This window comes from Manacus candei, unplaced genomic scaffold, assembly GCF_025592945.1.
Source record: "Manacus candei isolate 608988 ecotype Guabito, Panama unplaced genomic scaffold, ASM2559294v1 h1tg000036l, whole genome shotgun sequence".
In the NCBI taxonomy this organism is placed as follows: domain Eukaryota; kingdom Metazoa; phylum Chordata; class Aves; order Passeriformes; family Pipridae; genus Manacus; species Manacus candei.
The window spans coordinates 2,061,878-2,084,745 of NW_026138084.1; the positions used below are offsets into that span (position 1 = coordinate 2,061,878).

A 22,868-nucleotide genomic window follows, 5' to 3' on the forward strand; every position below is an offset into this window, starting at 1 on the left:
CCCAGGGATTTGGTGGTGGTCTGGCCCCTGGGCTGAGCACTGCAGCTCCCTGGTGCTGCTGGTGAGCTGGCAGGAGCGCTGGGAGGGAGAGCTGAGCGCATAACCCAGTGCAAACTGGGCATTGTGTTCCCTCCTACATTTGACTGAAGAAGGGATTGTGCCCCCACAGGTAAAGTTGGGACGTTGGTTGACATGGTTGCACTGGAGCTGTGGCTGAACCTACAAAAAAGGTCCAGCCCCCAGGCCATAGCAATGCTCAGCTGCGTGTTGGAACTCTTAAGGGTTTGTTTTGGAATATATGGTTTTTCTATTTAATTTTTTCTCCCCTTTCTTCTCTCTGTTCGTTGAATATCTGCAAAGCCCTGGTCTGGGGGTGGATGAAGTTTGTCCAGAGGAAAATCTCAGCCATTCCAATTTCCTGTTGGAGCCAGGTGTGCCACCTCTGTGCATCGCTCCCACTGGCTGCTGGAGTTATTCATGCAAAGTGAAGTTTCCCATGGAGGAACAAACAGTGCTGCCTGCTGAGCTTTTCTAGGTCTGCTTTATTAATTGCAATTGGAATTCTTACAGGCTGTTTCTTGGCTGTAAAAATCCAGAGCCAAATAGCAAAGTTGGGGGGAGCAGTCCCCCCCTAGTTATTATTATGCAGTTGAGAAATAAATTTCTTAAAACTTTTTTTCATCTTTAGCAAATACATGTCTTGCCCTGCCATTCTTAGTTTACTGATGGAGGTGCAGATGTTCACAGCTAGGGGAGAGCAAGATTTCCTCAAAATAGTAAAATTAAAAAAAAAAAATCCTGTTTCATCCATAGTGTCTGGAGTTTTTGGAATTGGGTCTGTTATTGGAGTAATGGCTGCTTGATTTTGATGGTTGTGCAGTCAAGAAAAGCATCTGTTCTGCATTCCAAGAAGCAACTTTTTTATTTACTTGAAAGGATAGTCTGGGGTTTTTTGGTATTTCCCAGACCATACAAGTCCCAAAAGTTATTTTAAAAACTGCTAATCCTCTTCTTAGGACAAAGAAACTGCTGAAGCAAATTTTGAGGGTAGGGAGCTGTTGTGTTACTCATCCATCTAGTCCAGGGCTCTGGCCACAGATAGTGAAAACCTTTGCAGCAAATGGTTATGGAATAGCTGGCACCAAGAGGTGGGTTTATTATTTCTTTTCTTCCCCTGCACCCAATTGTTTAAAAATTGGATTGTGTCTTAAAGCAGGAGAGTTCATCAACCCACAGAACTCATGACTTCCATGGAAACAGAAGTTTTCTTATGGCTGGTAACAGATTCAGGGTTGTTAGTACATATTATTAAAAAAAAATAAATTTCTAGTTGTTCAGAAACTGTGTACAGAGTGGTGCCACTGTTTTACTTGTATGTTTGAAGTGATAAAACATGTTATGATAATACACCTGGGGGGGATGTTCCACCCCACTGCTCTGTGCCCGGGCAAAGTGTTGCATTTTGGATTTGAGCTGATTCTCCCAGAGCTGTGAGGAATTTGCAGGTGAGTTTTGCTGCTCCCTTTGCTCTCCTCCCTCCTTGTTGGAATAGGTTTCAAGCAGAACCAGCGTTGAGAATGGAGTGGAATCTCCCTGAATGATTTTTGATCATTCAAAGCAGAGCCCCAAAGGGTGGAGCTTTGTTCTCTGATTGATGGAGGGTCAGAAACCCAGGAGCAGGAGGTGGTGCCTGTAATTTGGGAGTCTGGTCAAACACTCTTAAACCTTGAGAGCACAGGTTTTGAACTTGTGTCATAGGTTTACTTGTTCTAAAAAAAACAAGGGGGAATAGTTCTTTTTTTTTTTCTTTCACCTGGATTGTTTTAAAAGAAAGATGTTGAACGGGGGAGGGTGGTTTGCCTTGGGTGATTGACCCACACAAAAGAACTAACCAGCAGATCTACATTCTAAGCTGATGGCCCTCCAAAGACTGTGGGGAGGGCTGTTATTTTTTCTTTCTCCAGACTCCCTCGATTGGAGCCTCTTAATTTCGGATTTACAGTTGCTTAGAGGGAGGAGTTTGGTCTTCCTCATAACTCATCCTCCTTAGCAAAACACTTCAGTCTCATTAAAATGACACAACTGGGGTGTTTGATTTCTTCTGCATCTGCTTTTGCACCTCCACTGCTGAGGTTTCCCAACCGAAAAGGTATCGGCTGCTGAGAGAGATTCCAAATTGGCCAAAGATTATCCTGTCTCCTGTTTCCAGCTTCACTGGATGAACATCAAACTCCTTTTGAGTCCTGGTCACCTGTTTGTCCCACTGCAGGGTGACTGAGGAACCCCCATGTACTCTCTTTATGGCTCAGCATCAACCTACCACTTACTTTTCCCTTTCTCACTGTCCTTGGTCTCTCCTGCCTGCTGACGTCTTCCAGTTTTGTGAAACTTCAGGATATTACTGATGACATCTCTTTCCAAAATGTGTTTCTGCTGTGATATCTGCTTGGCTGACAATCTGTAATAAAAGTTAATGAACCCTGGGTTACTGCAGCTCCAGCTGAGCTTAGCCTTGATCTTGAGATCCTTCTGGGGACCAGATTGCAAAAATGCACATTTGTGCTTTCAGGCCTCTGAAACTTTATGTTTTAAATCCAAACCCTTGAGATTTAGATAGGTGGTGTGTGTGGAGTTATGATAACTCTGTAATTGTGCTGCTGTTTCCCCGATTTTTTAACTTTAATTTAATGTAATACCCCTGAAATTTATGTTCCTTTATCTTGCGATGGAAGAAGTGATCTTCTGCATTAAAACAGACTTTTGAGCCTGTAGGCTCTGGGTGTAGCTTGCAGAATTCTGTGTGTGGTGCTATGATAAATAAAAACAAAATCCATCATCGTTGTCATTCCTTAGAACATCCCTGCATCCCACAGGTAGTCCCACTGGCACCTACTGAGGAGGCACTTGGCACTAAAAACTGATTTATTTTTTTTATTTCACCATGTAGTGGGGGAAAAAAAGATGAGGCTTCATTTAATATCCGTTTGATTAATAAATCAAATATTGATCTATTGAAATGCATTAAATGTGTACAAATGTCACGTGCCTTATTTTCTAAAAATACGTCAAAATCATCATTTGCACCGCAGGCCTTAAAATACTTTTTCTGTGGAATATAATTGTTTTTCCTTTTTAAAACGTTGGTTAGGGTTTTCAAATGGAACTCAGTTATAAAAGGGAAGCAGTTCAAATGTGGTTCTGTAACTTCTGTTTCGATTTGTTTATTTAAGACTTGAAAATCAAGTGGTGATTTTAAGGTTCTCTTAAGTTGATGCTGGTGACTGCAGTGGTGTGCCCTTGCTGAAAAGGCTTTAAAATCCAAATCCTTATTTTTCAGTCTGCTTTAGTGATGATGACTGCCATTTATTTCACTTAGAAGCAGAGTATGCAGAATGCTCTGGGTTTAGTTTTTCAAGAACTTTCCCTGCACTGGCCTATTCAGAATGCTACGTAGAGTCTTCATTTCAACTTTCTGGTATTGATTAAACTGTAGTGTCCAATTTTTTTTTCTCCTCCTTTTGAAATACATCTCACAACTGCAAGATTTGAGCCAGTTTGTTTAAACAAAAAAAAAAAAAACCACAAAAACTGGAAGTCTGCACTTTTTCTACATTGTTATTTTTACGTTTATTTAATGCCAGTCGTGATAAAGGCTGATTTATGTGGGATTTGTAGCATAGCTCAGCTGTGCTACAGCAGCTTACAGATAGCTTTGAAGTGTTTATAGAAGTTAGATAATGGCAGCATTTGGTGCTGTTCCTTGGCTGAAATATGCAGCATATTCAGTAAAGATACTGCCATCTCTGGTCTCTTATTTGGGGTTGATTTAGGTGGGCCAGCATTGCTGCTCTCTCATCAGGCCCACTTATTCCATCTCTTCTCTGTGTAGTGCAAATAGAAGAGCTAAAATCGAGTTAAATGCCTTTTCAGGTTTTGTTGACCACTGATATTATATCTAACATGGTTTTTGGTTTGGGTTTTGCCTTGTAGGTTTGGATTTTTTTTTTAAATGAATTGCTTTTTGAGAGAAATCAGGAGTATGACTTCCTTCCTTGCAACCTGTTTTTCAGTGCAACAGTTGTATTCTAAATATTTGGTCCAGACTGGCAGATCCACACTCCATCAGGCAGACTAACTATTCCAGAAGGTTAATGCAAGCACAGTTTCTTCCTTCCCTCAACTTCTGTCGCACTGACCATGTTAAAAAAAAACTACTGGTGTTTAAATTTAAATAGTTTCCCTTTGCTACTCTCCAAATTAGGAGCACTCCTGGAGCTCTTTGCTGCTAAGCCAACTTGCAGGTAAGTCAGCCCCTGCATCTTTGGGACTGGCTTTGTAAACTAGGCTGAGATCTGGCCAGGATGGCTGAGGGGCTGCTGCCTGGGAGGATACAAAAATCTTTGTTACAAGTACTGTTTTGGGGGTGGATGTTTTGCTTTTTTTTCAGGCGTGTTTGGTTTTTAAGAAGACCTTCCAAAGTAACATATGTGTTGTGTACATACTGGAATAGCTTCACCCCAGTGGAGGCAAACAGCAGATCCTTGGCAGCATGAGCTCAGGTTCAGTTTGCATTATATATTGGTGGATCCTTGGATGGATTTTCCAATAGTTCAGTTGGGCTAACCCACTATTAAAAGTGGTCCTGCAATGTTTGTAAGCTTGGGTACACCATAGTTTTATGCCATGTAACCAGGGTTATTGTAAAGTGACGTGTTTTCTGTTCTTTGTACACTCATGCTTAGTTTTGTGGTGTCGTGGGCTGGACAATTGCCCAATTTAAGGTGCCTGCTGAAACACTGCAGCACTAAGCAGACCCAGCATTGCAGAAGATAAAATACCTATCAGTGGCTTGTAAGGGAAAAACCCACTCTTCTGAGTCCATTGGGGTTCAGTATATTCCTTTGCACTTGGATCCAGCTTTGTAAGAAAATAGATATTTATTTTATTTTCCTCAGATTTAGGTCATAAGTATGCTCAGAGATCTGAAACAAATGTAAAGTTTCCTACAAATCATGTAATTAGTGTTCTCTCCTCCAAATTCAAATGTTGGGTAATCCACAGATTATTTTTAAAAGTGTTTGAGGGTGCAGGTTGTAAAGTAATCTTAGTTTGAGATTTGGAGGGCCTAACAGTTAAGGACTGTCTTCAATATGTCAATATTTTTAGGAAAAAACCCAGACTATAATAAATCACTTTTCTATTATTGTTTCCACACTCTAGTTACAGGCTTGATAGGAGATTTAATCTTTAGATAACATGAAAGATTTTGATCCATAAGAGCAGGAAACAACAGGAAAAAATATTTATTGCCTATTACACCCATCTGTTCCAAAGCGAAAATAAAAGTAGGAACAAAGCTTTTTAAATTTTTTTCCCTTCATTTTCTCCTTTGTTAGATGGGGATGTGTTCATTACAGTGGAAGTTGGTTGAAGAGGTTCCTTTAGTGGTTCAGCTTGTGAAGAATATGGGTCCATCTAGAAAGACTAGGTTTCTTTCAGTTTGGGAGATGAGGAAAAATTGCAGCAGCCAAAGGTAACTGTCTTTCTTGTGGCAAATATAAGATGTTTTATGATCAGTGACTCGGGTGGTTACATGAGAAGGGCAGTGGGAAAAGTGGGATACTGGATGCTGAAAAGTGGGGGGATTGGGGTTCTACCAAAGAAAGGGGCTTTGTAATGGTCCTGTTCTGTGGGGAATGGTCTAAACTGTTCTAAGCTGTTCTGGGGGTCCTGCAGGAAGTCACAGGGGTTGGCTTGGCATCTTATAATGGCTGATCAAGTCTGAGAGAAGAAAAGCATTCTCTGCAGTTTCTGCAGCTGCTCACCAGTACTCCACTGGTGTTGCAGGAAACTCCTAATTGTTAATATTGTCAGGAATGCTTCCCCTGCCCCCTTCCAGCATTGCAAGCCTGAGTTAATACTGTGCTGGCAGCCAGCAGTCTTGGCACCAACACTAAAGGCCAAACTAGAAAGATGTATGTTTAAGGAATCTGTAAGATGTATGTCAGGAGAAGATTCCTTTAGCTGGGAGCTGGTGCCACAGTGGAGCTACAGCTTTTTGTACTGAATAAACTGGCATTTGACTGAGTCCTCAGAAGACCACGGATCTCCTCCACTGGAAAAAGTGGGTGTTGTAGGAAACTCTAGATACAGCCCTGCTAATTCTTGTAAATCTCTCAGCTTCTTTCCATGCCCCTAAACACAGGGTTTGCAATCCCTAATGGGGGGTGAGGACACCACATTGAAGTGGCTTTCCTTGGCACTGTGGGAAGACATTCCTTTGCCTTGAGCCATAACCCTGCAGTTCGTAGGGGAGGGCTCCTCTTATCACATATGCAGAGTTTGGAGCTTTTTATCCTTCTAGGACTAATAGCAAGACCATCTCTTTCTTCACTTTGGAGCACCAGGGGTAAATCCATGGGTGTTTATTTACTCATGGTATACTGATGGTATGCCCAGTGGTACACTGATTTTTATTTTTTTTTTTTTTTGGCAACTGTTTTAACCTCTTTAGTTAACTTAAACTATTTTTAGATTTCACCCAAAACAACTAGGCATGGAACTAGGAGGTTACTGGGAGGTAAGGTGCTGCTCTGTTGTTTTGGCTTTCTCTGCAGCTAAGCAGACCACCTTTTGCACTTGGTTGCTTGGCAGTTTTTAATCAGGAGAATCAGAAACTTGTCCTGTTTCAGGTACTGACTTTCACTGTATAATTGAAGCAACCGAACCTTTAGATGTCAGTATACAGTGCTTGCACTTTGACTGTGAATCAGCTACCTCTGAATTGAGCTTTGAGGTAATGCTTTCCTGGTCTTTGTCAGCTCAGTTGGACCTCTGATCTACTCAAGCTTTTTGTATCTTCTATACCTCAAGTGGGGCAGCTGAGAACTTTATTTGGAGTCTGTAAAAAAGAGGATTAGCTTATCTGAACTAACTGGAAAACCCTACTGGACTTGGGAAGTTCAGCTTTAGGGCTGTGACTTGGGATGCAGAGGCGAGCAGTCCCTTACACACCTTTTTTCCAGTGGGTGCTGCCTGCTGGAAATCCCTACTGAGAAGCTTGTTCTCACCTCCTCCTGGATAGCCTGGACTTCGTGGTTGCCTTCTCTCTTGTGTCAGGTTTGAGGGGAGACTGGATTTGGCTTGTAAGGGAGGAATATAAGCAGTTCTCGGCGTAATTTTGTTTCTGATTCAGGAGTGGGAAGCAGTTCTAGTTGGTATTGTCCTGGTTAGGATGTATCCTTAGTTTTAATGTTTAGCAGTAGGTTTTGCTTAGCTAAAACATTTACTTGGAGGTTAAAAATACCAAAGAAAGGGAAAATAGCTTATGTTGGCTTTGTCTACATCAGCAATAGCTGCAGCCTATAGAAGTGGATCTATGGAAGGAAGGTGGTGCTGAGGACCACCATCTGCCCAGGGTGTGTCTGAAGGGCTTTTCCATGAGGTCAGCTCTAGGAAGGCACTGCAGACCACATGCCTGTCAGCTGCTGTTGTGAGCTTGGTGCACTCCCTCAATGCCTCTCCTCGTTGCATTTCCTCTGAAGGGAGCACAGGTCATGCTTCAGGACTGTGCTGAGCTACAAACCAAAACCCAGTAGCGTGAGGCGAGCTGGGATGCAGCTTTATGAGAGCTCTCTGGTCAGAGCTAAAACAGGGATGGTGACACATCCACTGTCAGCCCCTGGAAAGCCTGCTCAGTGGGCTTGGACAGCCACTTGGTAGGGCCATGCCCCAGGGCTCAAACTGAGTCTTGGCCACTCTTCTCTGTCCACACCTTTGATCTCACACAGGGAAGACAGCAAATTGATTCTGTATCTTTAAGGGGTACTTTGCTCATCAAGTTGCCTTTGGATTAATGACAGAGTTGATGGAGTCTGACTTCATAACCCAGAATGGCTCAGTCTGACTGACACACAGTGCAGCCACGGGGCCCCCGTGTGTGACTGCCTGCATGGGCTGAGCACCATCCTGCTTAGCCCTCAGGGCAGGATGGGGGGCACTCCTCTGAGAGCAGAGGCTGCAGTGGGAGGATCTGCACCACCTACCCCAACTGTGGCTGATGCCTCCTCACGGAGGGAGCTTTGAAGGGACAGGATGTGGTGTGGACCTCAGGCTGCAGGCAGTGTGGACCCTCCTCCTCAGGCAGGAATGGGCAGCAGAGATGCCTGCAAAGAGTGTGTCCAGGTGGAGAACGACCTGCAGCAGGTGGCTGAGCTGCAGGAGGCTCTGAGGAGGTAGTGTAACACTAGGGAGGCCAAGGTTCAGCAGCTGGTTTCAAGTGCAGTTTTCAATGGACATGCAGCTCTCAGCCAAACAGCCAAAATCTGCCCCCCCCAGAACGCACCAGGGCAATAATGCAGAAGGATGGCAGCTTCAACAGCAAGGACCTGCAGGAGGAAGAGCCTTCCCCCAGAGCCTGAGGGGCCCTTGCAGAACCACTTTACCACTCTGCAGACTGGAGAGGAAAGACCCATCCATGAGGAGAGATGCTGGAGCTGAGTGAGGCAGTCCTGTCTACTCCCCATGTCACTGACTGTTAGTCTCTGCTGACATTCCATGTGGGCACCACTGACATAGCCAGGAGCAGTCTGAGGAGTATCCAGAAGGATTGCAGAGCCCTGGGAGTGGTGGTAGGGGACTCTGAAGCACAGGTAGCTTTTTCATCATTCCTCCCAGTCAAAGGCAAGAGGTTTGAAAGGACCATTTGAATCTGGCGATTCAACAAATGGTCATGGGACTGGTTCCCTTCCAGCCAGGGGTTCAGCTGCTTAGACCATGGGCCTTGCTTTGGAAACCTGGTCTGCTGGGGGCAGGTGGGGTCCAGCTGTCAGGGAAGGGGAAGAGCATCTTTGCTCATAGTCTTGCCAAGCTGGTGAAGAGAGCTTTGAACTAAGGCAGGGGAACATCAGTCCATCCCACTTCTACTGGTTTGATGCCAGTACCAGCAAGAGAAGCCCAGAGCCTGCAGAGGGATCACAGGTCAGTGGGAGAGCACCTGAAGGACAGCACAAAGGAATTGCAGCCACTCCAGCCAGTACATTGACTTCACTGGGGGCCAGTTTAAATTCCTCTATGCAAATGAACACAGCATGGGGATAAACAAGAGGAGTGAAGAGTGTGCACACACCTGCAGTTCTGTGACCTTACTGACTGGGGCACCTCTGCTCTGGAGACAGGCTGAGACAGTTCAGCCTAGAGAAGAGAAGATTCTGGGGAGACCTCAGAGCCCCTTCCAGGGTCTAAAGGGGCTCCAAGAGAGCTGGAGAGGGACTTTGGACAAGGGCCTGGAGGGACAGGACAATGGGGAATGGCTTCCCACTGCCAGAGGTCAGGGTTAGATGGGATATTGGGAAGGAATTCTTGGCTGTGAAGGTGGTAAGGCCCTGGCACAGGTTGCCCAGAGAAGCTGTGGCTGCCCCATCCCTGGGAGTGTTCAAGGCCAGGCTGGACAAGGCTTGGAGCACCCTGGGCTAGTGGAAGGTCTCGCTGTCCCCATCGGGAACATCTCACTGAAATGGGGTGATCCGTGAGGTCCCTTCCAGCCAAAACCACTCTAGGACCTAACAAACAGAGCCATGCTGTGGGGGCTGAGCTGCCTTCTCTGGCAATTGGCTTTTGCTGTGGTTTCAAACAGCTAAAACTCACTTTAGTGCCATCAGTGGCCATGACCCTTCACAATAAGGGATGAAATCACTTGACAGACCAGGAAGATGCTGATGATTTTTCTACTTTGTAAGTTGATTAACACTCTTCTTCCTAAAAAACTGGAGTGTTTCCCAAAGGTATGTGCCCCATGGTTTACTTATTAAGATTGCTAAATAATGTATTCCAAAATTAATGTCTTTAAAGGAATACATTTTTGGAGGGGGAGTTACTTTTAGAATTGAAGCATTAAAACTGATAGAAATTAATCTTCTTCCTGTGATGCTGGCAAAGTCTTCTCTTTTATTTATTTAATTTTTATTTTCTCTGCAGCTTTGTTAGGAGTTTGTTGTAACCTCTCTTCTTGTCTCGGTCTCTTACTTCTCTTTAGTGATAAGAAAAGAGATGTGTGTTCTTTAAAATCATGATGTCAGAGCTGATTAATGTTGGTTGAGAGAGGAGCATGGAATGTGTGTTGCAAATGCACAGTGAGAAATAGGAAGTTTGGTTTCTAGTTAAACATTTGCTCTTTTATTTAAAGCTTTGGTGTGTTTTTACTGGCCTTGATTAAGGCATCTGATTATTTTGTTATCATTTTCTTCATCAGGGAAAACAGCTTGACATGTCACCCAGGATGACTTTTCCTTTAAAGCTTCATTTCCAGATTCGGGAAATTACTTATAGATCTCAGATTAAATTAACAGAAAAAAAGATAAAAATTGACTGAGGGTTTTTGATGTCTTTGCTGGAGACATACAGCTTTTTAGTAGCTTTCATAATGCTTTCTTGTAGCTTTTGGACAGAAAGTCATAAAAAGCTTGTGTTTCCCAAATTTCAGTGAGGTAAGTCCATCAAATCCCTGGATGTGTTGTGAGATGAGAGTCTTATGGCTGATCCTCTTCTAAACACCTGCGTCTGAAAGAGGTTTGTGCTTCGATTGTTTGCATCTCTGAGGCTGTAGGTAAATATTGTCTCTACTTTGTTTATTTCTCCTTCCCTAGTGAAATTTGCCCTGAGAGGTTCTTCGGTGCAGTTCTCTGTCAATCCACCAGATGACACTTGATGCTTAAGGATAAAAAGATGAGTGGTCCTGCATGAAAAAAATCTCTATTCTGGTGTTGATTCAGAAAAAAATTCAGAACACCTTGTTTCCAAAATGTTTTCATATTGTACTTGTAAAATTGAAGGGGCGTGTATGGGAAATGTTTATAGACTTGGGTTTTTCACATGTCCCATAAGCAAAAACTAAATGAGGGAAGACTTTTTTTCTAAAGGCTTTGAGCAAAACTGTGCAACAGGTTAAATCACAGTCATTCTCACAACTCTGATGTTAGAAATGATACTCCCCATCCCTGGAAGTGTCCAAGGCCAGGTTGGAGCAATCTGGTCTCGTGGAAGGTGTGACAGAGGGTTGGAACAAGATGAGCTTCGAGGTCCTGTCCATGATTCTGTATTGCTGTTGAATGAGAGGTTAGTGGTGAGAGCAGAGACCTCTCAGAAGGGTGTGTTCTTACCCTGTTAAATTCCCCAGAAGGGGCGTGGGTTTGTGATCCATTTGTGTGGTGGAGCCCCGGTGCCTTCGCAGGTTTTACCACAATATTGACTGCAATTACAAATATGTAAATGGTTTGGACACAGATTTGTCAAAGCAAAGTGTTTTCTTGAACACACCCCCATCCATGATGGAAAGCCAAGTGAAGGTGATTCTGTTTTGTCTCAGTGTGGAGCTGAACTCCCTGTACAGCCGTGGTGTGATGAGGTAGAGGGTAAATATTCAGTGTTAGCACACATCTTCTGTATGTGTTTTGGTGAGCAGAGGAGACAAAAGAGCCAGAAATTTTTGCTGTAGCAATACTTCTCAAGGCAGCAAAATAATATGTTGCAAAGGGTTCTGGGTGATATTTTTATTAACCTGGACTCAGACCATCAGATACCAAACTTGGAGTGAGCACCAGGAGGCTCACAAGTGATGAGAGAAACGGGGCTCAGATGGTGGAGGCACAGACCTCCTCAGGTCCGTGCCTGTACCTGGACCCACTTCAGCAACACCTTTGTGCACCTGCACCAGTTTCTTACTGCTGTTGATCCTCAGAAGCAACTCCTAATTAGAGAGCAGGAACTAGAGATAGGTTGTGTTTAACTGTTCTAGTTCAAACTGTGTGGTATTTAGGAGGTTTATAGATGTGTGAAAAGGGTTGGTGGCTGGTCTGTGAGTAAAAGGCGTAATTTTATGTGAAATAATCCACCTCCTGATAAATAACTTAATTGTTGCAGCTTTTGCTCTCTTCATGCCTTTTTCTTTACTCTCTGCTGAGCCTATAGCTAAAGTGCTGTGTTTTTTGAATGGTTGGGAAATACCAAAACGTGGCACCTGACGTAATTCCCCAAAACTCAGCGTGCAAGGTGCAGGCAAGGGGGTGGTGGCAGCACCCATGGAGGTCTCTGCAGACCCACCAGGCACTTAGTGCTGTGTCTTGCTCTTTGAAACGACCTTTTCTGATGAGCAGTAAAGTCTGAAGAAACTAGACTGTTATGGGAAAATTCTGAAATCTCAAATTCAATGCTAGTGTTTTTGCTTGTTTTATTTTTAGTAGAAATTATTAAAAGAACTCCACAACCTGATAAATCTAGTTTACTGTGTCTATGGTAATGCAATATAACCTACTACTCTGGGTGACAAGTAATAGGCAGAAAAATCTGCAGAACAGGAATAAAGGGGAGTGATATTTCTTGCCTGGGAATCATCTGCTTAGAGATGTGTGTGTGTATCTCACAGATCTATAATGATATAGTGAGAGAGTTCCCCTGATAAAACACTGACATGATCAGCCAGTGACACTGTAGTTTATTTGTTGGCAAGTCCACCTGTGTTTCAAATCTCTCTTAACATTGGGAAAATTGTGGATGGCTCAAGATGTGCTACAAGAGAGACTGTCAGGGTACCTTCCTTTAGATGAGAGGTGGACAGTCCTAAAGGCAGCATGGAAAGCTGTTAAAACATCTGGAGGAACATTAAACTTTGTGTTTGGAGGGCTAACAAACTGGAAATCAATAGCTGGTACCTTTAGAGTTTAAAATCTGAGTTTCCCTTTGTCTTTTATCTTGTGCCCAGACTAGAAAGACATCCTCACCTCTCTTTGACTTAGCCCATGTCTCACACCTGGGTGATACATTAAGAGAGGAATTCTACATCTGATGGCACAAAAGCCAAGCTGGGATGAAATAGTTTACAGGCCATGGTATGCATTTGTTATGTTCCTTGCTGCTCTCCATCTTTCCTTTCCATCTGTTCCTCAAATACTTTAGTTTTCACTTTCACTCTTCCCCCTCCCCCTCCTTTTCTGATAATGTTCATGGTCAACTCCTTTGTTCCTCTTCAGTTTTGTCTCAAAACCCCATAAAAGAATTATACTGAAAACACAAAGCAGTAATTCTGAGACAAATGGAGCTTTTAAACTGTGCATTCAAAAGAGGTTTGAGATTAAACGAGGGGAGTTTATGCATCCCTAATTAGAGGCAAAGCTAAGCGAGCATGACAAGATTTATTGATGATAAACCTCAGTCCTGTTTAAACATCTGTTGAAGCTCAACTTAATAAATGACAGGAGATTATTGCTGCCTCACATGCAGTTCCTGGGTGTCTGTGGGGCTCTGGAGGAGCTGCACTGTAGGGTTTTTGTGGGACCAGTCCCAGCAGTCCTGGGGCTCTGTCTGCTCTCTGAGGTTTGCTGCAAGAGTCCAGATAGTCCCTCGTTCTCCTTAAAATCAACTTGTTTCATTACCAAAAAAAAAAAAAACATTCAAAATCTTCTCAAGGTGTACTACTGAAAGGGGCAAAAGTTGCAAATAACTTAATTATTTTCTGTTGGATTCAAGAGGATGCAAACAGGTCCTGAAGGCAGGCAGAAGGCTGCAGCATTCCAAGAGCAGCAAAGCACTTCCCTGAACGTGAACTTGAAATTACCTGTGTGGAAAATCACGTTTTACAGGTTGAGGGAGAGAGGAGCAGGACACCAGTCACGAGGGGGTTCTGTGCAGTTCTGCTTTAGTGCTGTTGGCATTAACCCGAGGGCATGGGTGCTTTGTTTGACTCTACAGCACAAACACACTTTCTCACTGTGGGGAAACTTGGGGCTTCTGCCTTTTCTAGCTTCACTTGTGCCCTGCTTTTTTGCCTCCAGTCCAACAGGTCCAACTTTTGCTTTGTTTTGTAACCAGTACTGTAGTTTTCCACCTTGTCCATACAGACATCCTCTTTTTTTTTCTCATATTCATTTAATAATATGGAAAGGTACTTCCTTGAGAAAATGTTGTGGGTTTTTTAAGCCAAGACTGCACTGCCAAATATTTGTCTAAAGGATGTCATTAGTATGGACAGAACAAACGATAACCAGCCCAAATCCAAACCTCTTGGCAGCAAACTACAACAAAGAGCTCTTTGGACTGTCTTGTGCCAAACATTGAAACCCGTGTGAGAGGCTGTGCTTAAAAGAACAACACTCAGAACAGAAGTCCTGGGTGCCATAAAACAGGCAAATTCGTGCAAGACAAGCACCCTGTAACCTTGTTCCTCCAGCCAGGATGTAGTTTTGTGGCTATTTGAAAAATAAAAGGACAAAAGTAAATCCTTCTCCTGCAAGTTTTGAGCTTGTTCTGTGTCCAGAGCAGCTCAGACCAGGCTCTAGTCACAGAGAATTGTTGTGCTCAGTGCCCAGAACAGCAGCTGGCAAAAATCAGAAAATTCAGTCTCTTGATTTGTATTTCTTTGTCTGGGTCCCTTCAGCAAAAACTTGCGAAATCTCAGCTGGAAGGAGTTTGAATTTCTGTAATTGATATATTATTTCATGTCAATGGAAATGTTACTTCATGAAATGCTTCGGGATTTTTTTGGCATTTCTTTTTAAACACCTTTTGTATAATAAGATTATTATTAAGCCTAATTAATTACGATTGAACACATTACAGAATCCAGGATGAAGGCTTTAAAAACTACAGGCTTGACTTGATTTTAACTTTGCAGATCTTTGTACAGGCACTGATTTTTGATCAAGGCAATACGGAAATTAATAGGATTTTGTTAATTTTTCTTTTTTAATTTGTGTCTATGCAGTTTTAACATTTCTCTTGGTGTGGAGCAAGATTTGCCGTGCCAGGCAAGTGTGCTGCTGCTAGTTCCTGGCAAGGAAACTGCAGCATTTTTACCTCTTAATCCTGGTAGAGAAATGAGCAATTGAGTGAATTATAACCTTTCTCTTTACAGCAAAGGATAAATTGAAGGGGAAAAGTAAAAGAAAAGACTTCTGCTTTGTTTTTCATGAGAGCATACGTACGTACAGCTAATTGCAAAAGCTTGGGATAAAGCCTTGAATGTAAAAGCTTTTGAGGACATGGTTTAGAGGTGCTGGGTTGATGGTTTGGACTTGATCTTAGATGTCTTTTCCAACCTTAACAATTCTATGATTCTATTGCAGGGTTCTGTCACCTTTAGTCATGAAAAATAGGCATTAATTCAATGAAACCTTCCAATTTTTTTGGCCAAGACTGCTGTATTATGGGATTTGGATGGGAATTGGCCCTTTTTTAGGGCATCCCATATTTACACGTAGATCCTTATAAAGATATGGTTTCTGTTCTGGATAATATTACTTTGATAAAAATCTCTGTATGAGCCCACCTGCCTCTTTCTATGTGCCAGTGGATACCTTTAAAAGCAATTTTTAATGGAGTTGTGAAAGTGAGTCCAAGGCTCTTCAGCTGTTAAACCTGGTATGGCAGCAGTGGGATGACCCTGCTTCAGCGTGGCATGAAGAGGAACATGTTCTTTGAAAGACTTGAAGTTTTGCTTGGAAGCACCAATTTAAATCTGATTTCTTTGCAAGTACACTTACTGCTCAGTGCAGCTGAACCCAAAAGGGATAATACTGTGTTCTTTTTATTACTTCTTGCATGAAATGCTATTGTGGTAGTAGCTTCTCTGCACGGTGTCTGTCTCTGTGTGCTCCTTCACTTTTGCTTTTTTTCCTGCAGAATTGCATATTCTGTTTGTGTTGGGCTGTGACTAATGCAACCAGTGATGTTCTGCCAGTGTTCTAGCAGGGGATTCCCACAAGAATTCCCCTGCCTCTCCTGTGTGCCAGCAAGGAGTTGTGTGCACCAAGAACACCTGCACTTCAGTTATGTATTTTGTGGAGTGGGATAACAAAGGCTCATCTTTGCTTCTTTTTGTCTGAAGGGATGCTACCAGCTCACTAACTGGTGCTGGAGGGGGGTTAGCCCTGTCCCAGGAGCTGGGAAGGACTGGACAGGAGTCCCTGCTACAGTTCTGTTCCCGCTGTGAAACCTTGGCAACACTTTACTCCCCCCCCTTTCTTTCATTTTCAAGCATACTTTGTTTGAACTGTGAACAAAGCCTGTTTTTAGTAAGTATTTGTACAGTGCCTATCTCTCTGAGCCCTGCTTTCCTTTGGGATCGTTGGGTGCTTTTGTAGGAATAATAAAATTAAAATTGGACACCACTCCAACAAGCTGCTGTCAAAGTGCTCTCACCAAGAGCAGGCGCTGCTGCTCCACATCCCAGAGCTTCCAAAAAACATGTGAGATCCACAGAAATGTAGATGGCCAGTTAGCTACATCATATGTATACAGATATCCAGCTAATAGCAGAGATTCCTTTTCCTCACTGATCATTTCAGAACGTTCCAGAGCCAAGGACAATGTGCTGCCCCTGTGCACTGTCTGCTGTGGCAGCAGTGACAGGAGTGTTGGGAAGAAAATAGTTCATTCATATGTTATTTGTGAGTACATTTTTATTCCTACTGCTCTGAAAGAGATGATGTATAAAATTAGCCATGAACAATTACTATAACAACAGCAAACTGCCTCTTTGTAAGTTTGAAGTTATTAAAGGGAGTGATTGTCAAGGTGTACATATATACATACGTGTATATGTGTAATGTATGGATCCATGTATATATGTATTAAAAATTAAGGATTACATATAAAAATTTAAAAAGAATTGGCCTGGCTCATGCTCTTGCTAAAGCTGTGCTGTGTTATGCACCATTCAGAGCACACAACTGTGGTTCCCCTCACACAAAGGCTATCTTTGTTTTTTGGGTGAAGTCATGGTCTATTTTAAAACTCTGTGTTTTAATAATGAAGTTCCCTGGAAACCAGAGGAAATGAGACCATGAGGTTTCGTCCTGATAAAAACCAAACTGGAAATTGCAAAGTCAACTGTGAATAAATGTGCATGTCATAGTTTATGGTTTCAGCTTTCCAGTTTTATTCCTCTTTTCTAAATGTTTCAGAAGAAATTACAAAGCTCCCATCAGTGACCTCACAGAAATACGTTCTGCTTGCTTTCAAAGCATTTTCTGACAGTGGAGGTAAAATGAGAGTGGGGAAAAAGGCACTTCACACCTTTCATATTTGTTGCTGACAGATGTCATTGCATTGAACTTCCCGAGCTCCTCGTGCTCCCCTCTGTTCCTCACTGCATGCCAGCTCTGTTCTGGATTTTCTCCTGCTGTGGTTCCAGAGCAGAGCTCTCTGGGGACACTCAGCCTGAGGCTGAGAGCCTCTCAAAGTGTTTGTGCTTAAAGGATGGTCAGCACTGCCTGTCTGTTGTTGGGGATGGTAATAGTAATAATAACCTATTATTAGTACAGTAAAATTTATACACCTACTGGAAATGTGGTATGAAATGGCTGGATCAAAGAGCTCTAAAGACCCATTCATTTGGCTTTATTGAGGAATATTTTATTTTGTTTTAGTAGAAAAACTACCCAGCTAAACTAGATGAAGTTATTTGGGTGTTTAATCTTCTTCTGACACCAGTGATTTAAACCTCTCTTTTTTTACTGCAGGATCTTAAGGGGGAGATTATCAAATAAGTTGCAGAAATTTGTATGACCAGGGCAAATTTTTCTGTTTAGTGTGTTTAAGCTTAAAAAAGCAAAGATGCTGAGCTCTGAAAGGAATGTATTTTGGCAGCAGAGGTGACTGACAGCAAAGTTATTTCCATTTTCTCAACAGTTACTTGGTTCTCATAAGTTTCTCTTGCAACTGAACAGTGATAAAACCCCCTTTGCTGGCTTAATGCCACCAAGGAGACACTATGTGGATTGAAAAGATTGTGTTTCAAAGGTGCAATGCCTCTGCAGTGATTAGAGATGCAGGAGGAAATGACAATTGAGAAATACTTTTTTAACTACCATTCTAAAGCAGCAGTAGGGTAGCGCCTTTAAGCCTTGTCAGTGTATATGAGGAATTTTCCTGCTGCCACAGGAGAAGGAAATGCTGGACATTGGCAGATATGGGGCTTAAAATGTTGATAACTTAAGGAGAATTGTGAAAAGTCATCTTTTAAAAAACCACTCTGGTTTCCTTTTCAGGTGGCTTGGATTTAGGTTGAAATATGTGGAAAACCTGTGTGGCTCACAAAAGCACCCTGAGTTTTCTGTCTGTCCACACAGCCAGCTCTGCATGAGAGAAAATGGTAAAAATACACATTGCAAACCACAGAGTGTCCCCAGATGTACCAGGTTCCTCTATAAATCTCCATTTCCAAAGACTAGTGTACCATTCCACCTTTACTGGTGTTATTTGGGGACCAGATAACATGGTGTGCTTGTGCAGTTTTCACACAGATTAGCAGGTGCAGGTTTGTTTTTTTTTTGATTGGTTATTTAAAGTTATTACACAATTCAAAAAAACAAGGCTCTTTTGCTTGTGCCTTGAGCGATTTATTGCATCTTCTGAGGGTTTGGGTTTGTTTTTTTTTTATTTTTGGTGCATGCAGCTACTGATAGTATGAAAATACAGCAGTGCAAGTGTCTGCATCAGATATCAGTGTTGCAGGTGGGCAAGCTGACTTCTCTCCTTTGTTTCATTGGCAGCTTAATGTAGTTGTCACAGCATTAAAGGGTAAACAAATAACAGGTTCCCTGTTTTCTGGGTACGTGATTTGAAGTGTTAGTTTATCCTTAACAGTGGCCTCTTTTTTTTTCTTTAAATTATATCTCTGTTCTTCCAATGAGAGGTTATCAGTCATCAAAAAGATACCAGCAAGCACGGGATTAACTCTTCATTTCTTTGCATGTGCACAGTTCTGATAAAAAGCTTCAAGAAGATTACAGGAGGATCACAGAGTAAGAAATAGCTAGTCACCTGTCAGTTTGTTCCATTTATTATTTTGCAATGAAAGGCTGAAGTCTGTTTTTCCCCCTCAGCTCTGCACATGTGATACCTTGCCTTGTTACTAGGAGACGAGGTATGATGTGTATCCTGTGTATATTCCTCTCCTGGAGGAGTTTTAGCCACGTAATCACAGGAATATTGGCTGGTCAGTCTATTGCTATTTAGCTTTTAGAAAGTCTAAAATCAGTGATGCTTTTTTGTTTGTCCAGGGAGGCTTTGAAGAAATCTCCTGGCTGCCCTTCCCAGCCACGCATGTATATGTGTGATTTTTGCACACATATAAAAATAAATGTATTTTTTGACTTTTGATAATCAATATATGTTCTCCCTGAAATTTCTTGGCCTTCTGCTCTGCCTCAGTGTTTACCTTTGTCTCTCCCTGGCAGCTGCCTTTTCAAGAAAAGAATAATCCATCTGAGCTGCTCCCATGTGAGTTCTCCTGGTCTTGTTGAGCTTCCTTGCTAGTTGATGGTGTGGCTTTTAATCTGGTTTCCTGAGGAAGTGGGGTTTATGCATTGTGCTCTGTCCCTCCTTGCTCCTCAGGGTCATTTCAGAACAGGTTGAGAAAAGGGATAAAGAGCTCCAGAATAATTTTCTTTTCTCCTTTTTCCTTCCTGTTTTCCCAAAAAAGCATCAGGATGGCAGCTGCCAGCTGGACAGTGGAAAGCTGGCATGGTGTGAGGGGATGTGGCCAGAAACATGTAAGACCAGGTCAGGTGAGCCCTGCAGAGCTGCTCCGTGGCTTTTGGCTGCAGCAGGATTGAGCTGCTCTGATTTCTGCCTGTTGGGATTTTTAAGCCCTTTCAGCCCTTCCCCGGTGCTTGTTTGTAGCAGTTGCTGCTTTGTGGTGCTTTGCTGTCTTTGCATTGGAAGATTTAATTCTGCTCTTCCTTGAGTTTGTGTAGGAATTGAGATTTTGCTGTGAGTGAAACTTTCTGTGGGTGGTTATAAAGATGTGATGGTGAGGGCACCTGGAGGAGCCTGGGAAAGCAAGGAGAATCCCTCTGTGTGATCTGGGTTCCTTGTGATCAGCAAAACCAATTTTTACTGTGGCATCATAAGATCAGACTTGTGTTTTATTTGTATCAGAGTTTTTGATTTGTGGGCCAGTAAAGAAATGTAGAAATTGTATTTTGCTGGGGAGGAAAACAGGTAGAAGTGTATGGGTTGGGCTGTTTGCTTTCTGCATTGCAGGGAGATGGACCTTCCCTCTGGGGTTTTTCCACTCATGGACCAGCAGTGTGTTTTCCATGTGTGTAACTGTAATATTACTTCATCTTCCTGCTGTGAGATGATGATGTAAAAAACGTGTTTTCATAATTTTGTCGGCTCAGATTAGAGCAGAAGTTGCTGCAGTGAGAGAGAAGTCAGGAGGGGACCTGGTTTAGGATATTTCTCCCACCAGTTCTCCCCTGGCCCCACATGGGTAGGAGATATCAGCCACTTCTGTCGAGGCACTGGGATTGCTTTAACAACAGGCTGATGCTCCTTATGAAGCCTTCCTGAAACTAGTCAGCCTTGCAACAGGTTGCACTTTGTCAACCAAGTTTTAATTGCAATTGAGCAGTGATTCCCATCTGTGCGAATTCCAGTATGTAAATAAAGTTTCTTCAGCTCCTCTTCGGAGGGCTCTTACACCGTGATTCTTTCAACCAGCGTCCCCCCAACATCTGGGGGAAGTTTCACGCGTTTCAACTCAGTGAAATTTGGTGAAAATGAAAAGTAAGTGCAGGTGAAATTAGAGTAGTAACAGTAAAGCACACTTTGTTCTCCTGGAGCAGAGTCCCACGCAGCCTGGCTTTAGAGAATCTCCACCGAGCAGCAGCAGTTGCCATCAGAGAAGCCCCCTCCCCTTCCCACATTTATTTCCATGGTAACCCGGGAAAGGCATTCTGCAGCCTCAAAACTACTTTTGCTCTTTCATCATGCAAGCTGGCATTGTCAAGGGCTGAGTGTATCCCTCCAGCTTTGAATGAATATGACAAAAAAAAGGGGGGGGAGGCCGAAAAGCCTGGATTTCGCTGGGCACTCTTGATTTGGGAGGCCCCTGCAGCGGGACAGAACGGGCAATCTTCAAGTGACCTGGTGTCCCTACGTTGCTTAGTAAGGACAAAACAGCCTCGCTTCAGGGATTGCTGCCGGGGAGGTTGGGGGTGATGGGGATGCCGTGTCTGGGGAGCGGGCGGGGGCAGATGGCGGGGCTGGCGAGGCACGGTCAGCGTGGATGCTGTGGATGCTGTGCATGCTGTGCATGCTGTGCATGCTGTGGATGCTGTCCTCTGCTCTGCTCTGCTCCAGTGCCGCTGGCTCATGGAGCCCTTCATGCTTTTCTCAGGTATCCTTCAGAAAATGGTGTCTTATTACACAACTGCGCTGCGTGTGCCTCAGCCCTTTCCCGCCGTGCGAGCGGGGATGTTCGGCGGTGGTGGGCAGCGCTTGCTCTGATTTAGTGGTGGTGGAGCGTTCGCTGCGTTTCCGGGCAGCTCCGTAATGAGCTGTATTGATTTTACGCTTTTTAAAACCCGTATTTATGCGGCATTTGCGTGTCGATGTTGAGAGGATTTTAATTCCGTTTGAGCTGGCTGAGGTCGTCTGCTCTCTGTGATAAACATGTGGAACTGGTAGTACTTGGTAAAAGAAAACCAATTGCTTTGCAAACAGTGTCTGCAAATGGGAAGGAATGAAATGATGTTGTAAGTAATTATTTTTAAATATTCTGAAGCTGGTCCAAGCGTGGTCAGAAACATTTCAAATAGCATCCTCGTCTTGTATGATAAATGGACTGGACAAATTAATAATTTGAATTTTCTGCCGATGCCTGTTTCCGTGTTGTCTGAGCACCTGATTCACAGTGCAGGGAAGGTATTGATTAAAATATATCGGGGGTGCTGCCTGATCAAAGGATTAGGTTGCCGTTTGAGTGATGTGGGACAAGCTGGCAGGATTTTTTTTTCCTTCTTTGCATTATTTGGTTGGGGAGGGGTGAAAATGTAGCTTTTTTTCTAAATGTATCTGAAGTACATAATGACTGGGGAGTCACCATGACAACATGGGGACCTGGATCAGGCTTTCCCTCCATGCCTTTTCTGTGTTGTTGTTTTTAAAATATTTGTTATTTAGGCATTCTCTGAGGTATGTTTGAGGGAGTATCTTACAGCTCCTGTTGCTGTGGGACTTTTAATGATACCCAGCTCTTAAAGTAAATGATGTTTGCAGGATTTTCTCTGATTCAGCCCAGTCCAAAGTATATAATTTGCTGTACAATTAAGGTGGGATCTAAGAAAGGACATAAGCACCTCCAGAATGAGTTAAGGGTTTGCCTTTCCCACAGCTTCAGCATTGCAAATCTGAAAACTTCTGCTGAGCTCTTCCATGGTCTTGGGGCTTCCCGTGTTCTTCTGGTGTTCCCATGTGGGACAGGGAGCCTGGAGACTTCTGAAAGGTAATATTTTGGGGTGATCCAGCTCAGGAATCTTGTAGATGACTTTGGAGAGTAGACATCTTACCTGGAGATCTCTCCCTTAGTGCTGTCTTCTGCCTCCTCTTGGCAGGGTTTCTGAGGTTGGAGAACCAGTGCTTGTTTTATACTTCTAACAGCAGCTCGTGTAATCGATGGTGAATTTAGTGGAATTACAAGTAGTAGGAGATGTTCTGTGGAGGTGACATTTCAGTGTCAACAGAGGAGGGTAATTATATACTTCTACATTATCATCATACTTCTTGATGGGGAAAAAACCTCCACTGTAATTTGGGTCAATGGAAGTAAAAATCATAGCAGTTGTCACTTGTGCCTATGTAAACTTGGAAGGAAAGTATGGTTTCTGTGACATTTTCTGAGAACATATGGGTTACTTGCCCTTATGGCAGAGCTGTGAGATGTTTCAGTATTGAGGCCATTGAAAAGTAAGTCCAGTGTGACAGTGACTTTGTCTTATTACCCTGTATCCTGACATGAGAACGTGAAGAACCACGTTTTCTTCTTCACACCCGTTAACCTAATGTTTTGTTTGCTGCTACATGAATAA

General features: G+C 43.1%; 2 protein-coding genes across 7 annotated transcripts in view; both read left to right on the plus strand.

Moving 5' to 3' along the window:
- The window catches only part of LOC127473546 (T-cell surface glycoprotein CD1b-3-like), a 180,453-nt gene that overhangs the window by 130,265 nt on the left and 27,320 nt on the right, over positions 1–22,868 (plus strand). The window lies entirely within an intron of this gene.
- FGD3 (FYVE, RhoGEF and PH domain containing 3) overlaps positions 1–22,868 on the plus strand; it is a 107,513-nt gene that overhangs the window by 7,368 nt on the left and 77,277 nt on the right. Inside the window, exon 1 of one of the 5 annotated variants that reach the window (XM_051793238.1) lies at positions 17,630–18,142. The exons of 2 other annotated variants lie outside the window; for them this stretch is intronic. In XM_051793238.1, coding sequence (XP_051649198.1) covers positions 18,130–18,142 — 13 coding nt within the window. In that variant the 5' untranslated portion in view covers positions 17,630–18,129. Of the gene's footprint in view, positions 1–17,629; positions 18,143–19,310; positions 19,560–20,221; positions 20,947–22,868 lie in introns of those variants that run through there. 2 more of the 5 variants (XM_051793236.1, XM_051793240.1) reach the window with 2 other exon arrangements.